Below are 22,547 nucleotides of genomic sequence, written 5' to 3' on the forward strand. Positions count from 1 at the left end.
TCTTATAATGAAGGTCCTTTACAGTGTCCTTGTCCTTTTTAAAAGGCATTGAAAACTAGGAAATAGGAAAACTAAGAAATAGGCAGCAAAGAAAGAGGCACCTAAAGATAGAAAAACTAAGAAATAGGAAAGTAAAAAAATAGGCAGCGAAGAAATAGGCAGCTACAAATAGGCAGCTAGAAATAGGAATGCAAAAAAATAGGAAAACTAATAAATAGGCAGATAAAAAAAATAGGCAGATAAAAAAAATAGGCAGCTAAAAGATAGGAAAGCTCAAATATAGGCAGTTAAGTAATAGGCAGTTAAGAAATAGGAAAGCAAAAAAATAGGCAGCTAAGAAATAGGGCAGCTAAAAAATAGGCAACTAAGAAATAGGCAGTTAAATAGGCAGTTTTGCAGTGTAGCAAAACAACAGACAGCCATGTCACCTCCAGGCCAGTTGGAGGTCACTGCAAGGGGAAGGAAGTGGGACTGTCCGGACGGAAGAGCAGCTAAGGTATCAATGCACCAATCTACCTCTTATCGTCAAATAACTTCTGCAGTTCTAAGAGTTGTACTAAAATTACGTATAATATCTGGGTATGTCTGGGGTACCGATACCCAAATACTTGCCTCAATGTCCTCAGTACTGCTGGTTTTAATTTCTCCTATATCATGAATGGGACAGAAAGTCTACTCTCAATCCCTGAGTAGTGGGAAAGGATGCAAACCAGCAGCGCTGCAGACCGTGTGGCCCAAATGATTGTTACATAAATTAACATAATGCATTTCTAATTACTAGTAATACATTATTACTTACTGGTTAGTTTTTTGGCCAACATAGGTCTCCACCCGCACCTTTTTGGCCTCTATTCAGATCCATTTTACAACTAGACTGTTTTACATATTCTCACCACTACTTAAACGACTTCTAGTCCTTTGGGAAATATGAGGAACCAGACTGGTGTCACATACCATGCAAACAATGGTAACATGGTGTGGTGGAGGACCAAGAGTTTATGCTCTTGGTATGAGGTCATCACTCCGCACCCAGAATGCCCGAGGTCATCACTCCACACCGACACGCCGTGCTCTTTACTTGTGAACATACTTTGTCTCAAGTGACTCGCTAGCAAAGACAGTGGATAAACGAAGAGTTCACTCAGGCCGTTTTCCTTTTTTTATGGTCAGTTCTTTTTATGGTCAGTTCTGGTCAACGTAAGTGGGTGTCTCCCATAGACACCAATGCAATATCAGCTGGGTCTAGTCTACTTAGATCATTGACTTTCATTGAGCCAGAAAAAAACAGGGAGTGTGGCGTCTCGCTTCCTCTTCCTTCTCTGTCAATAGTGCGCCATGATGAGTCATTGCACAACATATTTCTCCTCCACAGGCGCTCGTATCTCATCGTTTTGATAAGAGGGAAAGTAGGAAATAAAGAGAAGAGTGAAACTTGTAGCCTTGGATGAGCCAGTTACGTAAGCGAAACGCTGAGAGACAAAGCTGTTCTTTTTTCAAAGGAGTCCTTCAGAGACACATAGACACAGACATCTAATACTCTCATGAGTATCCACCGCAGTCTGGGGGCTTATCACAAGTCCTTTGATTCCACCAAGACTTCATCAATTATTTAAGTCTGTATTGTTTTACAATGCTCACGATTCAATGTCCATGTCCTAGATTTCTGAAGACTACATGTTATTGTTTCATGTTTTATATTGTTATTTTAGAATTAATAATTCAGTACTCAAGAGGTTATGAATTTACAATGAGAATTTGGGTATGGAATTTGGGAACAGTGCTGCAATAGAATCTCAATGAAAAGTGGTTTTGCTTGTTATGAGGGTGCCTTCCCATGTTGACTCATACAACCCTAGCTCTAAACTCAATGATATAGCCTATGTGAATACCATAACTTATGTCTCATAGGGAAATAGTAAGAATGATGGCAGACTGCATAAACTTGTAACAGTCCTTTTAAAACCACACTTCATTAAAAGCATCCATTAAAAGTGTTACCTCAGAGAATGAATCTACTATACATTGTCCACTCTGGGATGCATTACATTTAATGCCCCCCTTAAATACTTTAAAATGTATCCTTTGTTGAAGTGCTCACTGATCTGTATGTGGATGGTTAGTGTAGTTTCCATTCTCTTTCTTCGACCAATCAAATCAGATCAGTAATTACTCCAAGTAAGGGACAAAGAGTGGATGCATTTTGTATATAGTAAACATGGCCTTTGCATGACAAATATAGCAATGTTGGGAATTCACAGGATCTTTAGCATCGATAGTGGGAGATGTAGCCTGAAGGCACAGGGAGAGAGAGAGAGAGAGAGAGAGAGAGAGAGAGAGAGAGAGAGAGAGAGAGAGAGAGAGAGAGAGAAGACTTCCCCCTTTAGTAATGCATCAATGTTGTGCCAGTTTTCCATCGACAGCCAACACACACTCTCACTCCAGGGATATTAATATTTCAGAGAGTAGTTGTTGTTAGTTCCAGTCTGCTGGACAACATTGTACATAGAGTGTCAACTTGGCCCCAGAGCTGTGTGAATCTGTCTTATAAAGTGATTGACAGCATTATTCTCCAATCAACAACTTCTTTGGAGTAGGTGGTAGTTATTTATTTTCGGAGGCCAAAAAACTGCAAGGAACAAAAGCTCCACACAACAAAAGCTCTCATAGTTTTCCATGAGAAAACTAAACCCACTCCAGGTAGACAGATGACATATGACATTTACACTATTAGGTGTTGTTATTAATTGCCTGGCTCAGCCACCGTGCTTCTACACCTGCATTGCTTGCTGTTTGGGGTTTTAGGCTGGGTTCCTGTACAGCACTTTGAGATATCAGCTGATGTACGAAGGGCTATATAAATACATTTGATTTGATTTGATTTGATGGTGTGATTTCCGACATCCCGTCAAACCAATTCTTGTCATTTGAGATGAATTCACGCAGTAGAAAAACCCAGCAGCAAAACCAAAAGTAGGTCTATTGTATTGCATTTCTCTGTCCTGAAGGCAGCAGACTCATTATGGTCCTCAAAACCCAATGATACGTCTTAACCTCAAACATAGTGGAGCTCAATGGCCTTGAAATTGCCAACTGCCCTCATTGTTTGAGGGGTCTTAGTACTCTGTTGAACCATGACACTTGAGTTTCTCTCAACTTGTTTCTGTGGCCCTGAAGACATTGTGCTATGAAGGATTTTTCTAACTGACAGTGAGAGGAAAGCGTGACATATGAAACATGTTTAGCTCCAATAAGGGTCCAACAGCAAGGGAGTATTGTGTCTAACAACAACATTTCAAGCCTTAAGAAGATAAAATATTCGTCAACATACATGCTCGTATCGAAGTATTTTCCATATCTACAATTAGAGAAGATGTTTGGAGGGAGAAGGTCATGTCAGTGTCACCCCAAATGTCAATAGTCTCTAAATATGTCACTTTAATGGGATATTGATATTTAGACTATATGATTGCTAATCTATTACAGAAGGTGATTCATGCTTTGAGTCCAGGATGCAGCAAGCCAAACAATTACTGCTATGCACATTAGTCATGCCCCTAAATTACCGCAATAACTATGCTGTGCCTATACACACACATACCTTAAAATAGGTATTTGTTCTTGGAGCATGCTCAAATCAAGGAGCCGCATTGAGTGATTTCTAAGTATTATTCACCTGCTGACCTGCTGCTGGGATTTGTGAAGTACACTAAGTGCTATTGCATGTGAAGAAGAAAAAAAGAATATGATGCCTGTTATTGTTCATCAATGTTACATTGGCTTCACTGTGGAATATATTGATTTGCATGTATGCTTTTATGAAATACATGTTTGTTTTGGAAAGCGTGCTGTAATGTTTGAGTGGAATAAGCTTGAAGTGGATACACACAAAATGTTGGATGCACATTGCAGTCCTCTGGGTTTTGTTTGCTGTCTGTAGTGTTGAAATAAATGATATATATTACAAATATTTTTTACCCCAGATTGCCATTTTAAAGGTCCCATTCTTTATCCTTAAGTTGCAAGGCAAGAAGGCGCAATATGAAGAGCCAGCAGTAACCAATTAACCTACATTCTCAGGCCCTGAAGAGCTGTGTTTTAGTAGAGCATCTGCCAACATTTCAGCAAGAGTACAAAATGGCAAAGACATGGATACTCTCGCTACACTATTTTCCCCAAATAAATAACATGCTGCCAACCTAATACACCAAATGTGTTAAACTGTTGATGTCAAATTGAGGCAGAATATATTGGACATATTTACAAACGAGAATCATTGTAACAGCCAGATGAAACATAGATTCATACTTCTCTGTGGGTGGAGACCCTGCATGGCACACTGTATTAGTGAGAGGTAAATGTAGGAGGAGACAGAGAGATGAGATGAGTGTGTATGTGTGTGTGATTACAGGAGAAAGGCTGGGTTCAATATATAGATTTGCTTATCTCTCTCTGTCGTGTCCACTGGGGGCAGCTCTATAAGCATACCTCCTTCCCCAGAGGGTAAGGGTCAGACAACACTTTTACAAGAAGGAAAGGTGTTTACTTTGAAATTAAAACACTAATTTACTCGGTGTGAACTGCAGGCACAAGCAACACTGTTTTTAATTACAACGTGTTACAACTGCAACACCATTCTTGTCATTCTTTAATCAAATAATCAGTGATCTTAGGCAGTTAGCCTGGTAATTCCTGTATTCTGTTCTGAAAACACCCAAATGATCAACCAGTTGGAAAACAATGTTTTACACCATAGTGCCTTGAATGATTAATGGTACCTCAAAAGTTTAGGTTATAAATTGTCTGGAACATTTTTTACTGTCACTTTTTCCTCTATGCAACATTGTCGTAATAACATTAGGCCTATATTAGCATTGTTATACATCTATGTAAAGAAAGAAAACGGCTGGTTTTAACGCGAACCCTTTTTTTTTTTTTTTTTGCTAATTATTGTTGTTCTTTAAAATGCAGAAAATGTGCGTTTATTTGGCCGTTATAATGGCGGCTTGGGGAGCCAAAACCCCAATTCCCATCAGACTTTGCGTCCATCCTGCGTGTGTGCTCTGTATGCAAGGAGGGATGAATTTTGGAGAGCGTTTGGAGGAAGAGAATGGTTTACTGGTTACAGTGCTGTGTTGGATAGCAGGAACCGCCGCTGCTGAAATATAGAATCATGCAAAGACGCGGATGGACGAAGTGGAAGATGGGGCTTGGAAATCTATTAAGCAAATCAAATATTGCTTTTAAAGCATAGCATTTGGTTAGACGACAGATGGTTTTACCACGGACACAGAAACCAAAAGAAAAGGGAGATTCAGCAAGAGGTGAGAAGCCGCAGGCTATACGAGACATTTGAAACTGTAACATAGAAAAACGTTATACACATTTGCTTAAAGTTAAAAATAGTTGCATTGTATTTTACAAGATTACAGGCAGCATTCAGTTAATTGCCCTATTTGCTCTTAATGGGCATGACATTATCTTTATATAGTGTATGTTTTTAGATTGACTAAAGGTGTTCGATTGTATTATATTTTAGAAATGGGTGAGGTTTTTTTGTCATACAAAAGACGGTGTAGCCTAACCAGTCTTTGGTCCACGTTTCATCGACACCTATGACAGTTTACCCCTAATAGCGGTTGTGTCTACCTATTCGTAGGCAGTTTTTTTTTGCCGTTGCATTTCGGTAATGAGTTTTTTTTTAACTACCTCTTGTCATTTCTTTCTAAAATGAGAGCGCTGTAGCAGGCTATAATGGTTACGCGATAAAATGTGTGCCTAGAAAACTGGAGAAAGGTGAATAATAACATTTACCGGACATAATACATGTGTTTTAAGTGATATACCTATTACTGTTATGCAGAATAGCGCCCACCTGTATGACAGATCTGAATAGAAACCGACACTTTAAGGTTATTGCTTTTAGCCATTAGAGGGGATAGGGATAGGGAACATCGATGTAGTAGGAAGAGAAAGGGGGTCCTCTCATTTGGAGTTTTTCCCCGTTCAGGACGGATGTGATTTTTTTGCGACACAGTCACATAGGAAGGAAGAAGGATCCGTGAGTAGGCTAGAGAAACTGAACGAAACCATGCCCAGAGTCCAAGTGTGAGGACCATCAGCAATGTCTTGTTAGTTTCTGTATTATAAACAAACTCCCCATTCAGCAAATGCTATGCATTTTTCGAAATGGGAGTGAACTGTGTAGTTGTATTGCTAGATAGAAGTTGAACCTCTAATCAGATTATTATTTTTTTTACACCAAACTTTTTATTCCAGGAAAGTGACCAGGCGCTCAATGTTTATGGACAGACCAACGCATCTCTGGCAAATGTAATGGAAACAATATCTCTGCTCCAGTTTCTCTTTGAAATGTATCAAGGGAAACAGATAACTGACTCTCAGGGCTAATCAAGCAGTGGTTGAGTTTGAAAGTGGATGCACTCAAAGCACTGTGCCCTGTCATGCACAACACCATGTTAAAGCAACAAACCTGGAATAACACTGGGCATTCAGTCCAGCCAATGAGAAAGCCATGGAAAAAGTTAGTGGAAAATGTACAGTATAAGCCTCAATTGTGACTCTTTTCTTGCCCCATATATTAAGCGACGTCTCAAAAACTGGTTTTCTTGTCCACAACCATTCTGTGTTTTCTCAGAAGGGAGCCTCAGTTTCACTTTGGCTTTATGACAACGCTAAGGACAGCTGCAATCAACTTGGAAAAGCACATGTGGAGTCAACAAAATGGATATTCGAATTTACAGCTGGCCCACTCTGGGTTGAAAATGTGAGGGCAAGGAAAGCCCTATGAGGAATAGACGGAATAGCAGTATCTCAAAATGGCCCAAACCAGTTTGCTGCAGGGGAAGCGTTTTTACTGCAGGGACTGGGTCTTCCACAAGATCCAGCACTGCATCCGGGAAAAAACGAATGGCCTGAGTGGTGTGATCACCACTCCCAGCAAGCAGTCCTCTGCCTCCGGTACTGGCATACCCAACCTCAGCAAGCAGTCCTCTGCCTCCGGTACTGGCACACCCAACCCCAGCAAGCAGTCCTCTGCCTCCGGTACTGGCACACCCATCCCCAGCGGCAGTTCCGCAGCAGGCTCTGCGAAGGCCACCACCTGGGGGGTGTTGCTGGTGGGGGGGCCTGGGAGTGGGAAGACGGCCCTATGCACAGAGCTTCTGTGGCCCACCTCAGCCCAGGGGGCTCATCGGGGGTTGCAGCAGCAGAATCTGGCCTTCCATTTTTGCCGTGCGGACGACTCGGACACACTCTGCCTTGGCGGCTTCATCCGAGGCCTGGTGGCCCAGATCTGCCAGAGCGGCCTGGTGCCGGATTACAAGGAGAAGGTGCATGAACCAGCGGTGCAGAGCGCCCTGCAGCCCGGGGAGTGTGAGAGAAACCCCACTGAGGCTTTCAAGAGGTAAGTGAAACCTGCTACCCCACCCCCTTCCCTCCTCTCCCTTCCTTGCCTTACCCCACCCCTCCCCTTTTCACTGCTCAAACACTTTCCTTAACCCCAACCTCCTCTCTCCCCCTACCCATTGATGAAGTGTTTGTGTTGTTGTTTTCCCCTTGTGTGGCATGCTGTGGGACTGTCCCCTTGGTTGAGGAAAGGTCAGTTATTTTAAGTGGCACCAAAGCTCAGGTGGCCAAAGGGAAGAACATATATCTAATACAAGTACAATTGGACATACAGGATAACAAAAACTGTTAGACTGGGGCTAACTGCTATGTGTGTATGTTACTTGCATGACTTATCTACACGACGTGTTAGCCAGTCTATACTATTACACACATGGGATGAATTAGCCAGTCTATAATATTACATACATGGGATGAATTAGCCAGTCTATACTATTACACACATGGGATGGGTTAGCCAGTCTATACTATTACACACATGGGATGAATTAGCCAGTCTATACTATTACACACATGGGATGAATTAGCCAGTCTATACTATTACATACATGGGATGAATTAGCCAGTCTGTACTATTACACACATGGGATGGGTTAACCAGTCTATACTATTACACACATGGGATTAATTAGCCAGTCTATACTATTACACACATGGGATGAATTAGCCAGTCTATACTATTACACACATGGGATGGGTTAACCAGTCTATACTATTACACACATGGGATTAATTAGCCAGTCTATACTATTACATACATGGGCTGGGTTAGCCAGTCTATACTATTACATAGATGGGATGGGTTAGCCAGTCTATACTATTACATAGATGGGATGGGTTAGCCAGTCTATACTATTACATAATGGGTTGGGTTAACCAGTCTATACTATTACATACATGGGATGAATTAGCCAGTCTATACTATTACATAATGGGTTGGGTTAGCCAGTCTATACTATTACATACATGGGATGAATTAGCCAGTCTGTACTATTACACACATGGGATGGGTCAGCCAGTCTGTACTATTACACACATGGGATGGGTCAGCCAGTCTATACTATTACACACATGGGATGGAATGCAGTGTTGAACACACATGCCTCATGTCTGGCCATCTGGTGATGCTTATTGCACCATCTCTACATCACACACTGGGAAAGTAGGTCAAACGTTCAGTGTGGTAAATCATTTTTAAATAGTCAACAGACTCATTGATTTCCCTTGGGTTATACACCTTTCCCAACGGAAGTCGAGGAAGTAGCCCTGTGTCAGTTAGTATAGTAATAAGGCACTATTGATGCCTGGGACTTGACTGTGAATTTTGAGATTGAAGACAGGTTAACATTGGGACATGGACAACCTGTGGAAATACAGAGGTCCATTTCTGGTCAGAGTGCTTCTCACAGACCGCATCACCAACTAATCCTGGCCTAAACAAGGGTATTTCTTCACCGCTTGAGGTTTGGTTCAGACCCGGTGGACAACATACAGAATTCTTATCCAATGAAGATCACAGCCTTTTGTTTGGGGAGTAAATATGAACTCTGAAGAATTTCTTATCGCCATCTCAGGTGTAAAAGTGTCGTGGATACTGTTGTACACAAATAATCTCACGGCCCCTTGGCAATCTACTAGATGTTGTCAGGTTGCAGAACGTTGGAATGTGGAAGATCTGTAGCCAAGCCAAGATCCTCCGCTTTATTTTTGGGGACTGGCATTTACAATAGGCAAAGCAAGTAATGGAGGAATATAGAAAAAGTGTATTATTCTTCCAAAATGATGGTTACGCTAATTGACTTTAGGGATATCATTTCACAGTGGGTGGAAAACTCATCTCAGGTGAACGTGTTCCAATAACTAGGCTATATTCTCGATCAATAAATGAAAAAGAGTGTGTTCATTTGTTACATTTTTGTCATTTAACTGATGCTCTTATCCAGAGTGACTTACAGGAGCAATTAGGGTTAAGTGTCTTGCTCAAGGGCACGTCGGCAGATTTTTCCACCAGTCTTGTTTAGCCTTTGGCCCCCACTCAGTTTTAAAACCTTACCAGCATGTGAATACCAGAGAGTTTAACAAAATTCCTCATCAAAGCCAAACAAGCGTGTATGTTGATCGTAATCATCGGTTGTGTGTCAATGCAATAAACTTGGTTCAGACGTTGGTTGACATCTCCATCCTATGCACTGCCATCCTCTCCATTCACCATTGTGTGCTTTTCTAGTCACCAGAGGAAGCTATAACTTGAATAGGATATCTTGGATAGGAACAACGGCAACATGAAAACCTGGGAGGGAGGGGATCTAACTACAATATGCTTTCCCTCTATTAATGGCCTCTACCATGTTTTGACTAGAGCACTAGCAGTGTAATTAAATGTGGCCTTGTTTGAAACTATCCAACAACAGTCTCTCTCTCCCCAACATGTCTTTTTTCCCTCGGGACAAAAGAGCACACATAAATAGGTGGAATTAACTCAGTCATGTGGGCACTCTAAAAGCTGAAGGCACTGGGAAATGTGCTGAGAGGGGAGATTACTTTTTTGTTTAGGTGAGAGCTTTTGGGGTTTGTTTGTAAGTCTAATTTTCAAATGGGCGTGCAGTTGTTTGAATAACTGCCAGGCAAATCTGTACGTGGTAGCAAACGGAGCTTGTAGAGTGTTCATGGCTTGAATCTGAAAACCAGGTTTGAGTTTCTTGTCAGAATTCTGTCTGCGTTCTTGCCTTTATGACCCTTTTGCTTTGAAAGTTGATTGTGGTTTTTCCAAATGTTCTATATGTGCTCCATATAAAAAACATTGTTAAATACATAGGCCTACAGCTAGCATAACAAGCTAATGTTCTAAAGCTTTTTACATGCAAGGACTGAAGGCGATGACAAGTTTGTTGCTAGCCTTTACAAATCACATTGACAGCAATATGCTGCTTTTCGTCTACTGTAGTTGGAGCTTCGGATGTTATTAACAACATCAACATTCATAAACTCCATAAATGATGGATAGCGATCTGGATGTATTGAAACTCTGCTGACACTTATGTTCATGGTATATGATTGTCCTAACTTCACAATCCTGTGTCATGATCGTCTGATGCAATTCACCATAACATCGCTGGTATCCTGAAAATGCATCTCAACTCTGAGCTTATTTGCATGCCACAAACAGGTGCAACTATGTATCTGCCTACCATCGAAATACATCATTATAAAGGCACAGTTCTTGTAAAGTTGGATCAGTACCTGTACTCTGTTTTTGTACTTTGTAGTACTTATTGTACTTTGCAGTACTTATTGTACTTTGCAGTACTTATTGTACTGTTGCCTAGAAGGTTGGGGACTGCAGAGGGGCAGTCGGGGGGAAAGAAGAGGATGCTAATCGAAGATGAAAGTGCCGCGCGCCCTTCATGTGGTGCACGGCTGCGGAAGACTCACTGCAGATTAGGCCAGGTTTTAAAGGATGCCGCTGTGGCGCGTCAGGCTCAGCCCCAGACAGCCAGAGAGACGGTCTCAGTGGCTGCAGCTATGACTCAGCATTCTGGAGCCAGCCCCTCTGTCCACGTCGCTTTAACTTGGCATACAGGGGCGGTGGGTATGGGAGTGGGTGTTATGACAACAAGTAGCCCAAACACGTTCATCGGATCCCCTTTGCGTGTTTGCATGACGAACATATTAAATGTTAACTGAGCTGCTGGCTGCACACACATTCGGAAATGGGGAGGGTCGCTAAGTGATGTGAAATGAAAGCCCCGGCAGAATTTTTTTGTGCTATCAGAGGATGTCAATTCGGCAATGCCATGTGGGATATGCCTACTTCTGTCTCGCGCTGACTGGAGTGAATGGGAGGGAAGGAAGTTGCATATGCTTTGTCTGGCACATGATGTTTTCTTGTGTGTCCTCATCAGGATGAAATACAGGAGACCCTCTCATTGCCCCCACAGGCTGCTTCGTCAGACATTTACCATGCTGTGTGTGTACTGTGTAGCGTGTCCCAGAGTCCAATTTTAACAGAAGTATATACATAAGGGTAGGAGGTTAAGAAACTAAGATTTAAAGTGGGCTTTTTTGAACAGAAACAGATCTGGTCTCTCTCTCGTCAGCAGGAAGCAGATTGTGCAGTCAACCTTTCCACCTGTTCTTGGTTATGGTGATACTATTTATCAAAGTGAATCTGCCTCTACTATTAAAGCCCTGGATGCCGTTTTATCACTGGAGACAGTTTCATCACTCATCACTGTATTCTTTACCAAAAGATTGTCTGGACCGCTTTGAAGTCACGTAGATCACATCATTACACTCTTTTTATTTACGAAGGCCTGCTCCACAAACTTCCGACTCACATAACATCACTGTTAAGATTTAAAATGAAAAGTGATCAAACCCGTCCACAGGGTTGATTCACTCTGGAGACTCCTTTGACGTCTAGGGAGTTAGGTAGATCCGTTGCGTGTGGAATGATATACAATGCACTTTAAAATGGAAGGAATTGGTGCCTCTAGGGCATTTCAGACGGATCTTAGGGAAGTTTTTTACTGAAAAATGTGTCTGTTTTTTTATGATTTTGTTTAGCTTTTTGTGTGTTGTTCTGTATAATAACGTCTAGTTTAGTGTGTATATGAATGTGTAGTTTCACGTGTTTATTGTATTTTGATGTGTATTGTGGTGCTATACAGGGATCATCTGGAAAAGAGACATTGGGTGTCAGCATTGACTCCCTGTCAAAATAAAGGTTTAATCAATTTTTTTAAGAAAATTGGTCTGGGAGTTGGCAGGAGGACATTTCAGATCCCACTGACATTGTTGAATCACTGGCAGCCTGGCCGGGAATGCACACCGTACCACTTAGAAACGTATATAATTTCAGGGGTTAGTGTAGGGAATAAACCTGTTTGTGATCAATCAACAATTAAATAACTTAAAAGCACCACATTTAAATACATTTTCTGGTTATGCTAAATTGGACTCATGTTTATTTTTTTTTGCTTCGTTTGAAATAGATGAATTCCAAAGCACAAAGTACGTCGTTTTTGTGTAGGTTACTGAATTGTATAGGCTAACCACTCCTGTCTTTACCTTGTATTGCATGAACTGTCTCTAGAGCACTGTTTACGACAGCTCTAGACCTCTCCCTTTTCTAGGATGTCTGCAGAAAATAGATTTTGCAACATCCATCAACTCATTACCAGATTCCCGCTTTTGTCTGTCTGTAAGCCAACTAATTTGCTGTTTTCACCTTGACTCAAGTTACTGCTAACTTGTAGCCACCTAGTTTGCCATTTTTACCTTGAGTCAAGTTACTGCTAAGTTGTAGTAGCCATTTATACATACATTTAGTACTCCTTCTAGAGAAAAACACTTTGTCTAAAAGCCCACATTCAGTAAACCCAGTCAACCAATCCATGACTCCTTGCTACTGCAGGGAGGAGGGGGGAATCCCATGGAGATATGAATTGTGGGCAGAATAGCTTTATGCCAAAAAAAAAGATCTTGATAAACTGTGCAGTTTATCAGAAAATGTCAGAAATGGTTTTGTACTTGCAGAGACTTGTGGGTTGTGGAGATGCAGTTGTTTGAGCGTTAGAAATGTTTGGACTTTGTTCTGCAGCACCAGTAGACATGTCTGAGATCCCCATTGCTTTATACTCTAAATGCGTTGCTGTACTTTCTTGACTCCTCTTTGACAAAATGCTAGTATTGTTCATTCCAGCATAGTTACCAATTCACCTCTGTATACATACAAGGTGAAAAGTCCTTCATTTGTTTATGAAGCATTCAGCTGAAGTCTCCTAGAGAGCAATAGTAATGGTGTCTTTTTGTAGGCACTAACGGAGGCTAACTCCGCCATGGCTCGTTGGCCAAAGCCTATGGGGGAAATACAACTTTTTTGGAGGGGTAAACGTAGAAACTAAGGTCTGCTGTAAACACAGGCTTAGGAGATCTTATACCTGTTGTTCTATGAGATCATCTTCATTAGCTAACGTCACTTGTGAATTTTGAAGCATTTATGTAATCAAAACAAGGATCATTCATAATACTCATGAATGAATAACTGACTGATATTAACTCATAGAACAACATGTATAAGATCTCCCAAGCCTGTATTTACCACAGACATTATTTTCTGCATTTAAGTATTTGCTTAATAGATTCCTGTTGGTTTTGTTTTGCTGAGAAAACAAGTACAGTACCAGTCAAAGTTTGGACACACCTATTCATTCAAGGGTTATTCTTTATTTAGACTATTTTCTACATTGTAAAATTACAGTAAAGACATCAAAACTATGTTATTTAAAAATATATACAGTGCTGGATTTTTTTTCTCATTTTGTCTGTCATAGTTGAAGTGTACCTATGATGAAAATTACAGGCCTCTCATCTTTTTAAGTGGGAGAACTTGCACAAATGGTGGCTTGACTAAATACTTTTTTGCCCCACTGTATATGAACTCATCGGTCCAGAGAATGGACTTTCAGAAACCTTCAGGTTTCTCCAGGTGGTCTCTGACAAAGTTCAAATGGGCCGTTTGGTTATTTTTTGACAGCAGAGGCTTTTTCCTAGAAACCCTCCCATGAATAGCATTTCGGTTCAGTGTTCTTATTGTTGAAGCACAGTTACCGGAGATGCAGCAAGGGAGGTCTGCAAATCTCTAGATGTTATGTTTGGGTTGGCTTTTACCTGATTTACTATTGTTCTTGAGGCTCTTGGGGATATTTTGGAAGGGTGGGATCATTGCCCTTGCTAGTTGAATTGTAATCACATTAGTTGGTTTTCTTTCCAAAATATTGAGTCATTGGAACTGAATCCTGAATGGCTGGAGGCAGCATACAATGTACCAGACCAGCTGTGATTTACAACCTGATAGCAATATTTGTTGAACTACCAAAAAAATGTATTGTGGTGAATTATGAGTCATGCATTGTACTGCATCCATCTATTCTGCAAACAATGCCCAACTCTACGCCATGGAATGCTGAGTCAAATAGAACCTCATTTTAAAACCTCATAAAGTTGGTTTTGTAGCATAAACTGGGAATTGTATATTTTGGGCTGATATGATTGTCTGTTTTTTTCATATCTTCAAAGTAGTTAAAATGCCGTCAGTTCCACTTTATGGTGTAAATTAATAATAGGCATTTTCCAAATTCGGGGCTGGTTGCTTTTTCTCTGTCTACCCCCCTGATGGGGCATGAGTCAACTGTTGTCATACAGTCTTTTTCTGCTAAGCTCTCCTGACTCTGCAAAGAAGCTGAGCAGGCTAAATGGACTCTCTAAAGGAAGAAATCCAGGTGCTCCCGTTCAAATGGATTCTCCTAATGAAGAGTCGTTCGTTTTCCACTGTGCCACTGTGGAATGCTAGTAGCTATTGCTTTTCAAATTGGGTCTCTGCAGTGAGTCGTTGACTCACCTGCAGCTCTACTCCATTAATAGAATGGTGTCATGGCCGGACATGTATATTGGACTTGAGCCAGTCTCCCTGCGCCATTGCATGACGGGGGAAATTTCAGGCTCAGCGCCCACTCCATAAAAGCGACTCAGTAAATTTGTAAGACGCGGGCACGGTGCCCAGTACTGACTGTCGGCCCAGACATCTTCACTAAACATCACAGTGAAATCCACTTTGCACAATGTGGCCGGGCCGTGGAAGATGGGGACCGCAGCGTAACAGATGGCGGGTGCATTAGGCTCGTTTCACGTTCTCTTTCTTTCCAAAATGATAATGGGCCTCAGCTATTGGCATATTTTGAGGATGGAATACAAAAGCCCCAAATAGTTGGTGTTAAGGTCTGAGGGACAGGATGCGTCACAAATACACTCATCATAGGCTGAGGTACTTAGGAAGGTAGTCTGGCACCCATCCCATTGTTGTGTTCATTTCAGGCCCCTGTCCCCTTCCTGCAGGAAAGTCAGTTGTCAACAGTTCTGAAAGCAGTTGATTTTTAGAGAAAGAATGGCTCTTTGTCTCGTAACAAGGCCTGCATTGCTGTCGCTGTGAATTTGTTCGTCTCTGCAGTAGTTTGGAGCACACAAACTCTGCAGATGGACATTCCTCTTGGCTGGTTTCCCTGCCTGTACTGCAGATTCGATGTGGGGCTGCAGTCGTCAGAAAGAGCGATCAGCCATTTTTCTCTGAGATGGTGCGATGTAATGATGGAGCTTGAAGGTTGATGACTGCGCATTACCCTCCCTTTCTTGCACTTGAGAAAATGAGCTGCTGGAAAATAGAGGATTGGAGGGCAGGTTTGGCTGAGAAAGTGTTTGCTGAGCCGTTGGAATTGCATTCTGACTTAAAGTAACATTTAAAACACTCTAATTTGGGGATCAGCGAGGGCATGCATAACTAAGGGCTGTTTTAGCGGTGGTGGGAATTTACAACAGCAAAATAACAGTTTCAACACAGGAATCAGGTTGGGGTAGCAGCTCTGTACACAGGCACTAAAGTCTTGCCAGCACAAACATGTGGTTGGAAAATAACGGGAACAAACACAGGGCTGACATCATGGCATTTATGCACGCAGTCATACTAGGCATTATCATTCCAGCAAATGGGATCTTCACTTTTCCCTTTGGCTTGCACGCTTATGGTATGTCGATACAGCATTTAAACCCTTTGGGTTTGTGAGTATAGCTGAGTGTTGGTTGTTTAATGCTGTACATTATTCACAGTGCATCCAGGCTGTTTTAATTGGTGTGTGTGTGTGTAGGCTCAAACACTGACAGGGATTTTTAACGACTCTCAAATAATTTCCCTGACTATTTAAGACAGTTGTCGTCCATGTAAGCATGGCTTGTCTTCATTTGATTCATGTGGACCTGCTCGGTCTGTTTTCAATTGAAATTCAGTTATTTTCTCTCACATTTTCTCTCAGCAGACGGCTAATAAACAATCTAGAGGATTGAGTCTATATGCAGTGTTGTACAGTCTATATGCAGTGTTATACAGTCTATATGCAGTGTTATACAGTCTATATGCAGTGTTATACAGTCTATATGCAGTGTTATACAGTCTATATGCAGTGTTATACAGTCTATATGCAGTGTTATACAGTCTATATGCAGTGTTATACAGTCTATATGCAGTGTTATACAGTCTATATGCAGTGTTATACAGTCTATATGCAGTGTTGTACAGTCTATATGCATTGTAATACAATCTATATGCAGTGTTGTACAGTCTATATGCATTGTAATACAGTCTATATGCAGTGTTATACAGTCTATATGCAGTGTTGTACAGTCTATATGCATTGCAATACAGTCTATATGCAGTGTTATACAGTCTATATGCAGTGTTATACAGTCTATATGCAGTGTTATACAGTCTATATGCATTGTAATACAGTCTATATGCAGTGTTATACAGTCTATATGCATTGTAATACAGTCTATATGCAGTGTTATACAGTCTATATGCAGTGTTATACAGTCTATATGCAGTGTTATACAGTCTATATGCAGTGTTATACAGTCTATATGCAGTGTTATACAGCCTATATGCAGTGTTATACAGTCTATATGCAGTGTTATACAGCCTATATGCAGTGTTATACGGTCTATATGCAGTGTTATACAGCCTATATGCAGTGTTATACCGTCTATATGCAGTGTTATACAGCCTATATGCAGTGTTATACAGTCTATATGCAGTGTTATACAGTCTATATGCAGTGTTATACAGTCTATATGCAGTGTTATACAGCCTATATGCAGTGTTATACAGCCTATATGCAGTGTTATACAGTCTATATGCAGTGTTATACAGTCTATATGCAGTGTTATACAGTCTATATGCAGTGTTATACAGCATATATGCAGTGTTATACAGTCTATATGCAGTGTTATACAGTCTATATGCAGTGTTATACAGCCTATATGCAGTGTTATACAGCCTATATGCAGTGTTATACAGCCTATATGCAGTGTTATACAGCCTATATGCAGTGTTATACAGCCTATATGCAGTGTTATAAAGCCTATATGTAGTGTTATACAGCCTATATGCAGTGTTATACAGCCTATATGCAGTGTTATACAGTCTATATGCAGTGTTATACAGTCTATATGCAGTGTTATACAGCCTATATGCAGTGTTATACAGTCTATATGCAGTGTTATACAGTCTATATGCAGTGTTATACAGTCTATATGCAGTGTTATACAGTCTATATGCAGTGTTATACAGCCTATATGCAGTGTTATACCGTCTATATGCAGTGTTATACAGTCTATATGCAGTGTTATACAGTCTATATGCAGTGTTATACAGTCTATATGCAGTGTTATACAGCCTATATGCAGTGTTATACAGTCTATATGCAGTGTTATACAGTCTATATGCAGTGTTATACAGCCTATATGCAGTGTTATACAGTCTATATGCAGTGTTATACAGTCTATATGCAGTGTTATACAGCCTATATGCAGTGTTATACCGTCTATATGCAGTGATGTCTGTACTGCAGATTTCAATTCCCTAAAGGGGTTTCAGTTTTAGAGATTGCGTTTGCACTGTGAAGGCAGGTCAAGGGCCTGAAAGTTAAACTGTTGATTGAGAGAAAGTTTCTAAGATACAATCAAACGTTTGATACTGACTGACATTAAATCAATTTTTGATGTAGGTGGACTTTCATCCTCACCTCTCCTCGGCAGTATCAACTTGCTGTGGGAAGCGTTAGGTGCACAGAGAGATTTCTAAATCTTTCCTCTTCTATTTTGCCCTACAGGTGTGTTCTCCTCCCACTCTTGAGCGCCAAGCCGCCTCAGCAGGCCCTCTTCCTCCTGGTAGACTCTATTGACGAAGGCTGTCAGCTGGGTGAGGGGGAACAGAGGTCTTCAGGTTCAGGCACCCCCAGAACCATCGCTGAGCTTCTGGCCAGCCACCATGAGTTCTTCCCACCCTGGCTCCTCCTCATCTGCTCAGCACGCCGACAGAACAGGGCCATCACCAAACTGTTCACAGGTCTGAGTAAATTTGTTTGGGTACCTTTCGGGTCGGGTGATAGGGTTCTCACCAGGTTTTGAAAGACTTTGTTTTTAATTTCTTTTGGGATCCATATGGTGAGGCTTATATACAGCAGTTTGTATATGTTGTTTCGTATATTCACGTAATGAGTCATTTTCCACCAAATGGAAAAATGTATCGCAGAACACATTTTAGTTCCCTTTAGACAACACACATGGCCACACAAACAAACAATTAACGGGAATGTGGCATCTTGTACTGACACTAGTCTGCCACTTGTGGCTCCTTGAAGAATAAAACTTCCTCTTAACTGCTTTTGTTTGCATACATTAAGCATATGTTTCTCAGGAGATATATGGATTTCCTTTGGGTTTTCTGTAAGGTAATCATAGTAAAAGCCTTTTCAGTTATATTTAAACTCTTACTGAGCAGGTTATGTTCTTCTGGAGTACAGATTATTCTACTCCGTGTCGTGATAAATGTCAGCCTTTTCGGCAACTATTAAACAAAGCACATGTCATGCTGTGCTTCCAGCCACGTCGGCTCAGCGAATGCTAATTCCGTATAGATTTTAACATCGTGAAATGCTAAAAAGATTAGGTCCTGCCACAGAACGCTTAAATATCACGGTGTCTTGCGAAAACGACTACTGCTCTCTGTGCCATGACAAGCCGAACTAGCGGCCATTATGGAGCTGTCAGAATAACAGCCCACTATTGGGTGATGAGCAGAGAGGCTGGCGTAACATTAATCGAACCAGTAAGACAGTGTGGGTGTAATACCCGCCGCAGAGCCTGCAGTGTTGTTTCCCCTTCAGCTCTCCAAACACAATATGTGGGAGATTCGGATGCCCTCCTGTTGCTGCTTGAAACATCATGTAAAACCCCATTTAAAACAGCCCTGTCTATTCTGTGCTCTATTCAGAAAGTGGTTGCCAAATGCAATTAAGGTTTCTTGCTGAATATAATTCCTATGCTATGCTAGTTTAGGTATTACTGGCTGTGGGCAGAGTTAACACAGGGAAGCTGGCAGTTTTGAACAAGATGATGTACTGATTCATATTCTGCCACATAACTGCAAATGTTAATAAGATGGGCAAACAACTCAAGAAATGTCTAGAGAGATTCAATCATATTTACATGCGCTGTATGAAAACACATTTTTGTTTCTGAGCACAGTCAAGATCTTTTGGAATCGTGAAAGGATAGGGTTCTGGAAGCCTGCCCCAAGCTCTTCTATGGCACTGTTTTGTTTTGTACGTCGATAACATGAGCAGGAATTTGAGAGAGGATTCTTAAATCAATATTTTGACCCTTGTGTGGACCAGCCATGCCAATTCCAATGGACATAAAATAGATATGAAATTGAAATGTAAGCGTTGCATCGAGATAATCAAACGTAATAGTTGCTGGAATGTCTGCAGAGGCATTCAGTTCCCATTACACCAGTGACCTGGACCCCCTGCCTAACAGTATTGATCTAACCGAACACAGCGGCCGATGAATCATAGCTCTGTCATGTCTCCTTTCCATACTGTCCTTAGCCCACAGAACACACAGATGCATTGCACACATTGACGTGAGTGGAAGGCTTTGTCAGATTTGCATACTATTTTAAACGTTTCCGTTATTCCATTCATCATGAGTGGAAAGATATCAGACATTTGTGATTGCCCCCAACTGTAGATCCGTATTTGTGGATTTCATGAGACATCAATTGTTGGGGATGGAATTACTGCTGGTATATGCCACCAATTTAAATCCCTGATGATAATCCTCATCAGGAAGTTGCTTCCTGATAATTAATAGTGATATTAATGATTACTGGTATTTTTACTTAGTTGTTTTGATATGGTTTTATTGAGAGGAAGATTCACCATGGAGCAATCCGATAAACAACAGTTATCTCTTGTGTTTTGTGTTTGACTCCCGTCCTCTCGATCCCTTTAGTTGTCACTATGATAAGGGCCAAGCCCATGTCATAGCCTACTGTCACTTTAAATGCCCGACGGAATAATAAAAACAGCGAGATACGTTTTACCTGTCTGTTGCAGATGGAAAATGAACATGTCAAACATGTGTTTTGAAATGCTGCTAGCTGTTGTAACAGTCACAGGATCAAAAGTCTACACACCCGATAAAGTGGCTTGTGCTTCTGAGTAATAGGTTTAGCATTCACAGAAAGCAAAACTCGAAGAGTTTCTTGACATGGTCAAGCCATTCATTTTGGTTTAGTCTGTGTTCATTGTTCTGTGTTTTCCACACCATCAGCAACCGTTCAGCTCTGCAGTCTCCCACACACATGCACGCTTACTTGATCGTCCATTAGACACACCCACTTATTTTAACTGCTGTGCGAATACTCACAATTCCCGTAGAGCTTGATGAAAATAGACCACAAGACTTAGAGTATCAAATTGAGTCGAAGCGTACACTAAAAATAGTCCTCTGTATTGTTTACGAGGCCAGTTTGTATTGGCAGAGTTCTGCCAGAGTGCAGCGTCACGCTCTCTGTAAAGCGACCGCATGCGCCTATTGAAAATAGCACTTCTGTCCTGAGCGGAGGAGGTGTTTGTAGCCCAATACACGCTGTTTTGTGGTTGTGGGAACTTTGTGGTCACATGAATATAGTGAAGATTGAGTTTGGAGAATGACTTCTGACCAAAAGGTCATTGGGTAGGCCACCATTCAGCTCAAATGGTCCTGGAGAATATTTTGGATGGTATCCCTAAAAATGTTGCCATGGAAATTGACTCATTGTATCTCAAAATATATATTTTCTCTCTCTCTCTCGCTCTCTCTCTCTCTCTCTCTCTCTCTCTCTCAGATTTGTCTTGAAGGTTAACATGATCAGGATTTAAGCTGAAAGAGCTTCTTCCTGGACTGTCTGATTACCTTACTATGTTTGCCGTGCACTCTTTGTAAACAGCGGACAGTGAAACATTGTAGTCTTGACTGAAAATGACTGACTAATCATGTGAAAACTCATTTGGAATGCATGATGAAGCCCTGTCTTGTTTCCCTGTCAGAGTACAGTAGAACTGTAGTGATTGATACCATCTGTCCAATAAAGTTTTCAGTGGAGTATTGGCTGACACACACAGTATGGTGTTCTCTTTTAGGCCATGTATAGCAACAGGATATATTTCAGTTTTTCACCCAGGAATGGTGGCTGGAAGCCTAAACCCTTCCAGGGGACATTCTTCTGCCCTCCATAGGGAAATAATGGTTCACTTGTTCATTACTTTATTGAGACAACATTTATCCATTGGGCAATTGAGCACAAATCACTCCCATAACTAATGTCTACCACATACATACCTGTTACTCCCCCCATGCTTGTGTGTCACCATTTATGCTGCGTCCGTTCTCTGAAACGGTGGTTTTATCAGCAGCTTTTGTTTCCTTCTCACGTCTCTTCAGAGAGAGACTGTAGTCCACCCTAGTGAGGAGCTGTAGTCCACCCTAGTGAGGAGCTGCAGTCCACCCTAGTGAGGAGCTGTAGTCCACCCTAGTGAGGAGCTGTAGTCCACACTAGTGAGGAGCTGTAGTCCACCCTAGTGAGGAGCTGTAGTCCACCCTAGTGAGGAGCTGTAGTCCACCCTAGTGAGGAGCTGTAGTCCACCCTAGTAAGGAGCTGTTGTCCACCCTAGTGAGGAGCTGTAGTCCACCCTAGTGAGGAGCTGTAGTCCACCCTAGTGAGGAGCTGTAGTCCACCCTAGTGAGGAGCTGTAGTCCACCCTAGTGAGGAGCTGTTGTCCACCCTAGTGAGGAGCTGTTGTCCACCCTAGTGAGGAGCTGTAGTCCACCCTAGTGAGGAGCTGTAGTCGATCCTAGTGAGGAGCTGTAGTCCACCCTAGTGAGGAGCTGTAGTCCACCCTAGTGAGGAGCTGTAGTCCACCCTAGTGAGGAGCTGTAGTCCACCCTAGTGAGGAGCTGTTGTCCACCCTAGTGAGGAGCTGTTGTCCACCCTAGTGAGGAGCTGTAGTCCACCCTAGTGAGGAGCTGTAGTCCACCCTAGTGAGGAGCTGTAGTCCACCCTAGTGAGGAGCTGTTGTCCACCCTAGTGAGGAGCTGTTGTCCACCCTAGTGAGGAGCTGTAGTCCACCCTAGTGAGGAGCTGTAGTCGATCCTAGTGAGGAGCTGTAGTCCACCCTAGTGAAGAG

General features: G+C 41.7%; 1 protein-coding gene across 1 annotated transcript in view; it reads left to right on the top strand.

The window, feature by feature from the left end:
- Positions 1-5,083: 5,083 nt before the first annotated feature.
- Positions 5,084-22,547, top strand: part of LOC109864809 (ankyrin repeat domain-containing protein 50) — a 31,071-nt gene continuing 13,607 nt past the window's right edge. The window contains exons 1-3 of the mRNA XM_020452770.2: positions 5,084-5,321; positions 6,277-7,423; positions 18,144-18,379. Of these exons, the coding sequence (XP_020308359.1) occupies positions 6,837-7,423; positions 18,144-18,379 (823 nt within the window). The 5' untranslated portion in view covers positions 5,084-5,321; positions 6,277-6,836. The remainder of the gene's footprint in view (positions 5,322-6,276; positions 7,424-18,143; positions 18,380-22,547) is intronic.

This window comes from Oncorhynchus kisutch, linkage group LG19, assembly GCF_002021735.2.
Source record: "Oncorhynchus kisutch isolate 150728-3 linkage group LG19, Okis_V2, whole genome shotgun sequence".
In the NCBI taxonomy this organism is placed as follows: domain Eukaryota; kingdom Metazoa; phylum Chordata; class Actinopteri; order Salmoniformes; family Salmonidae; genus Oncorhynchus; species Oncorhynchus kisutch.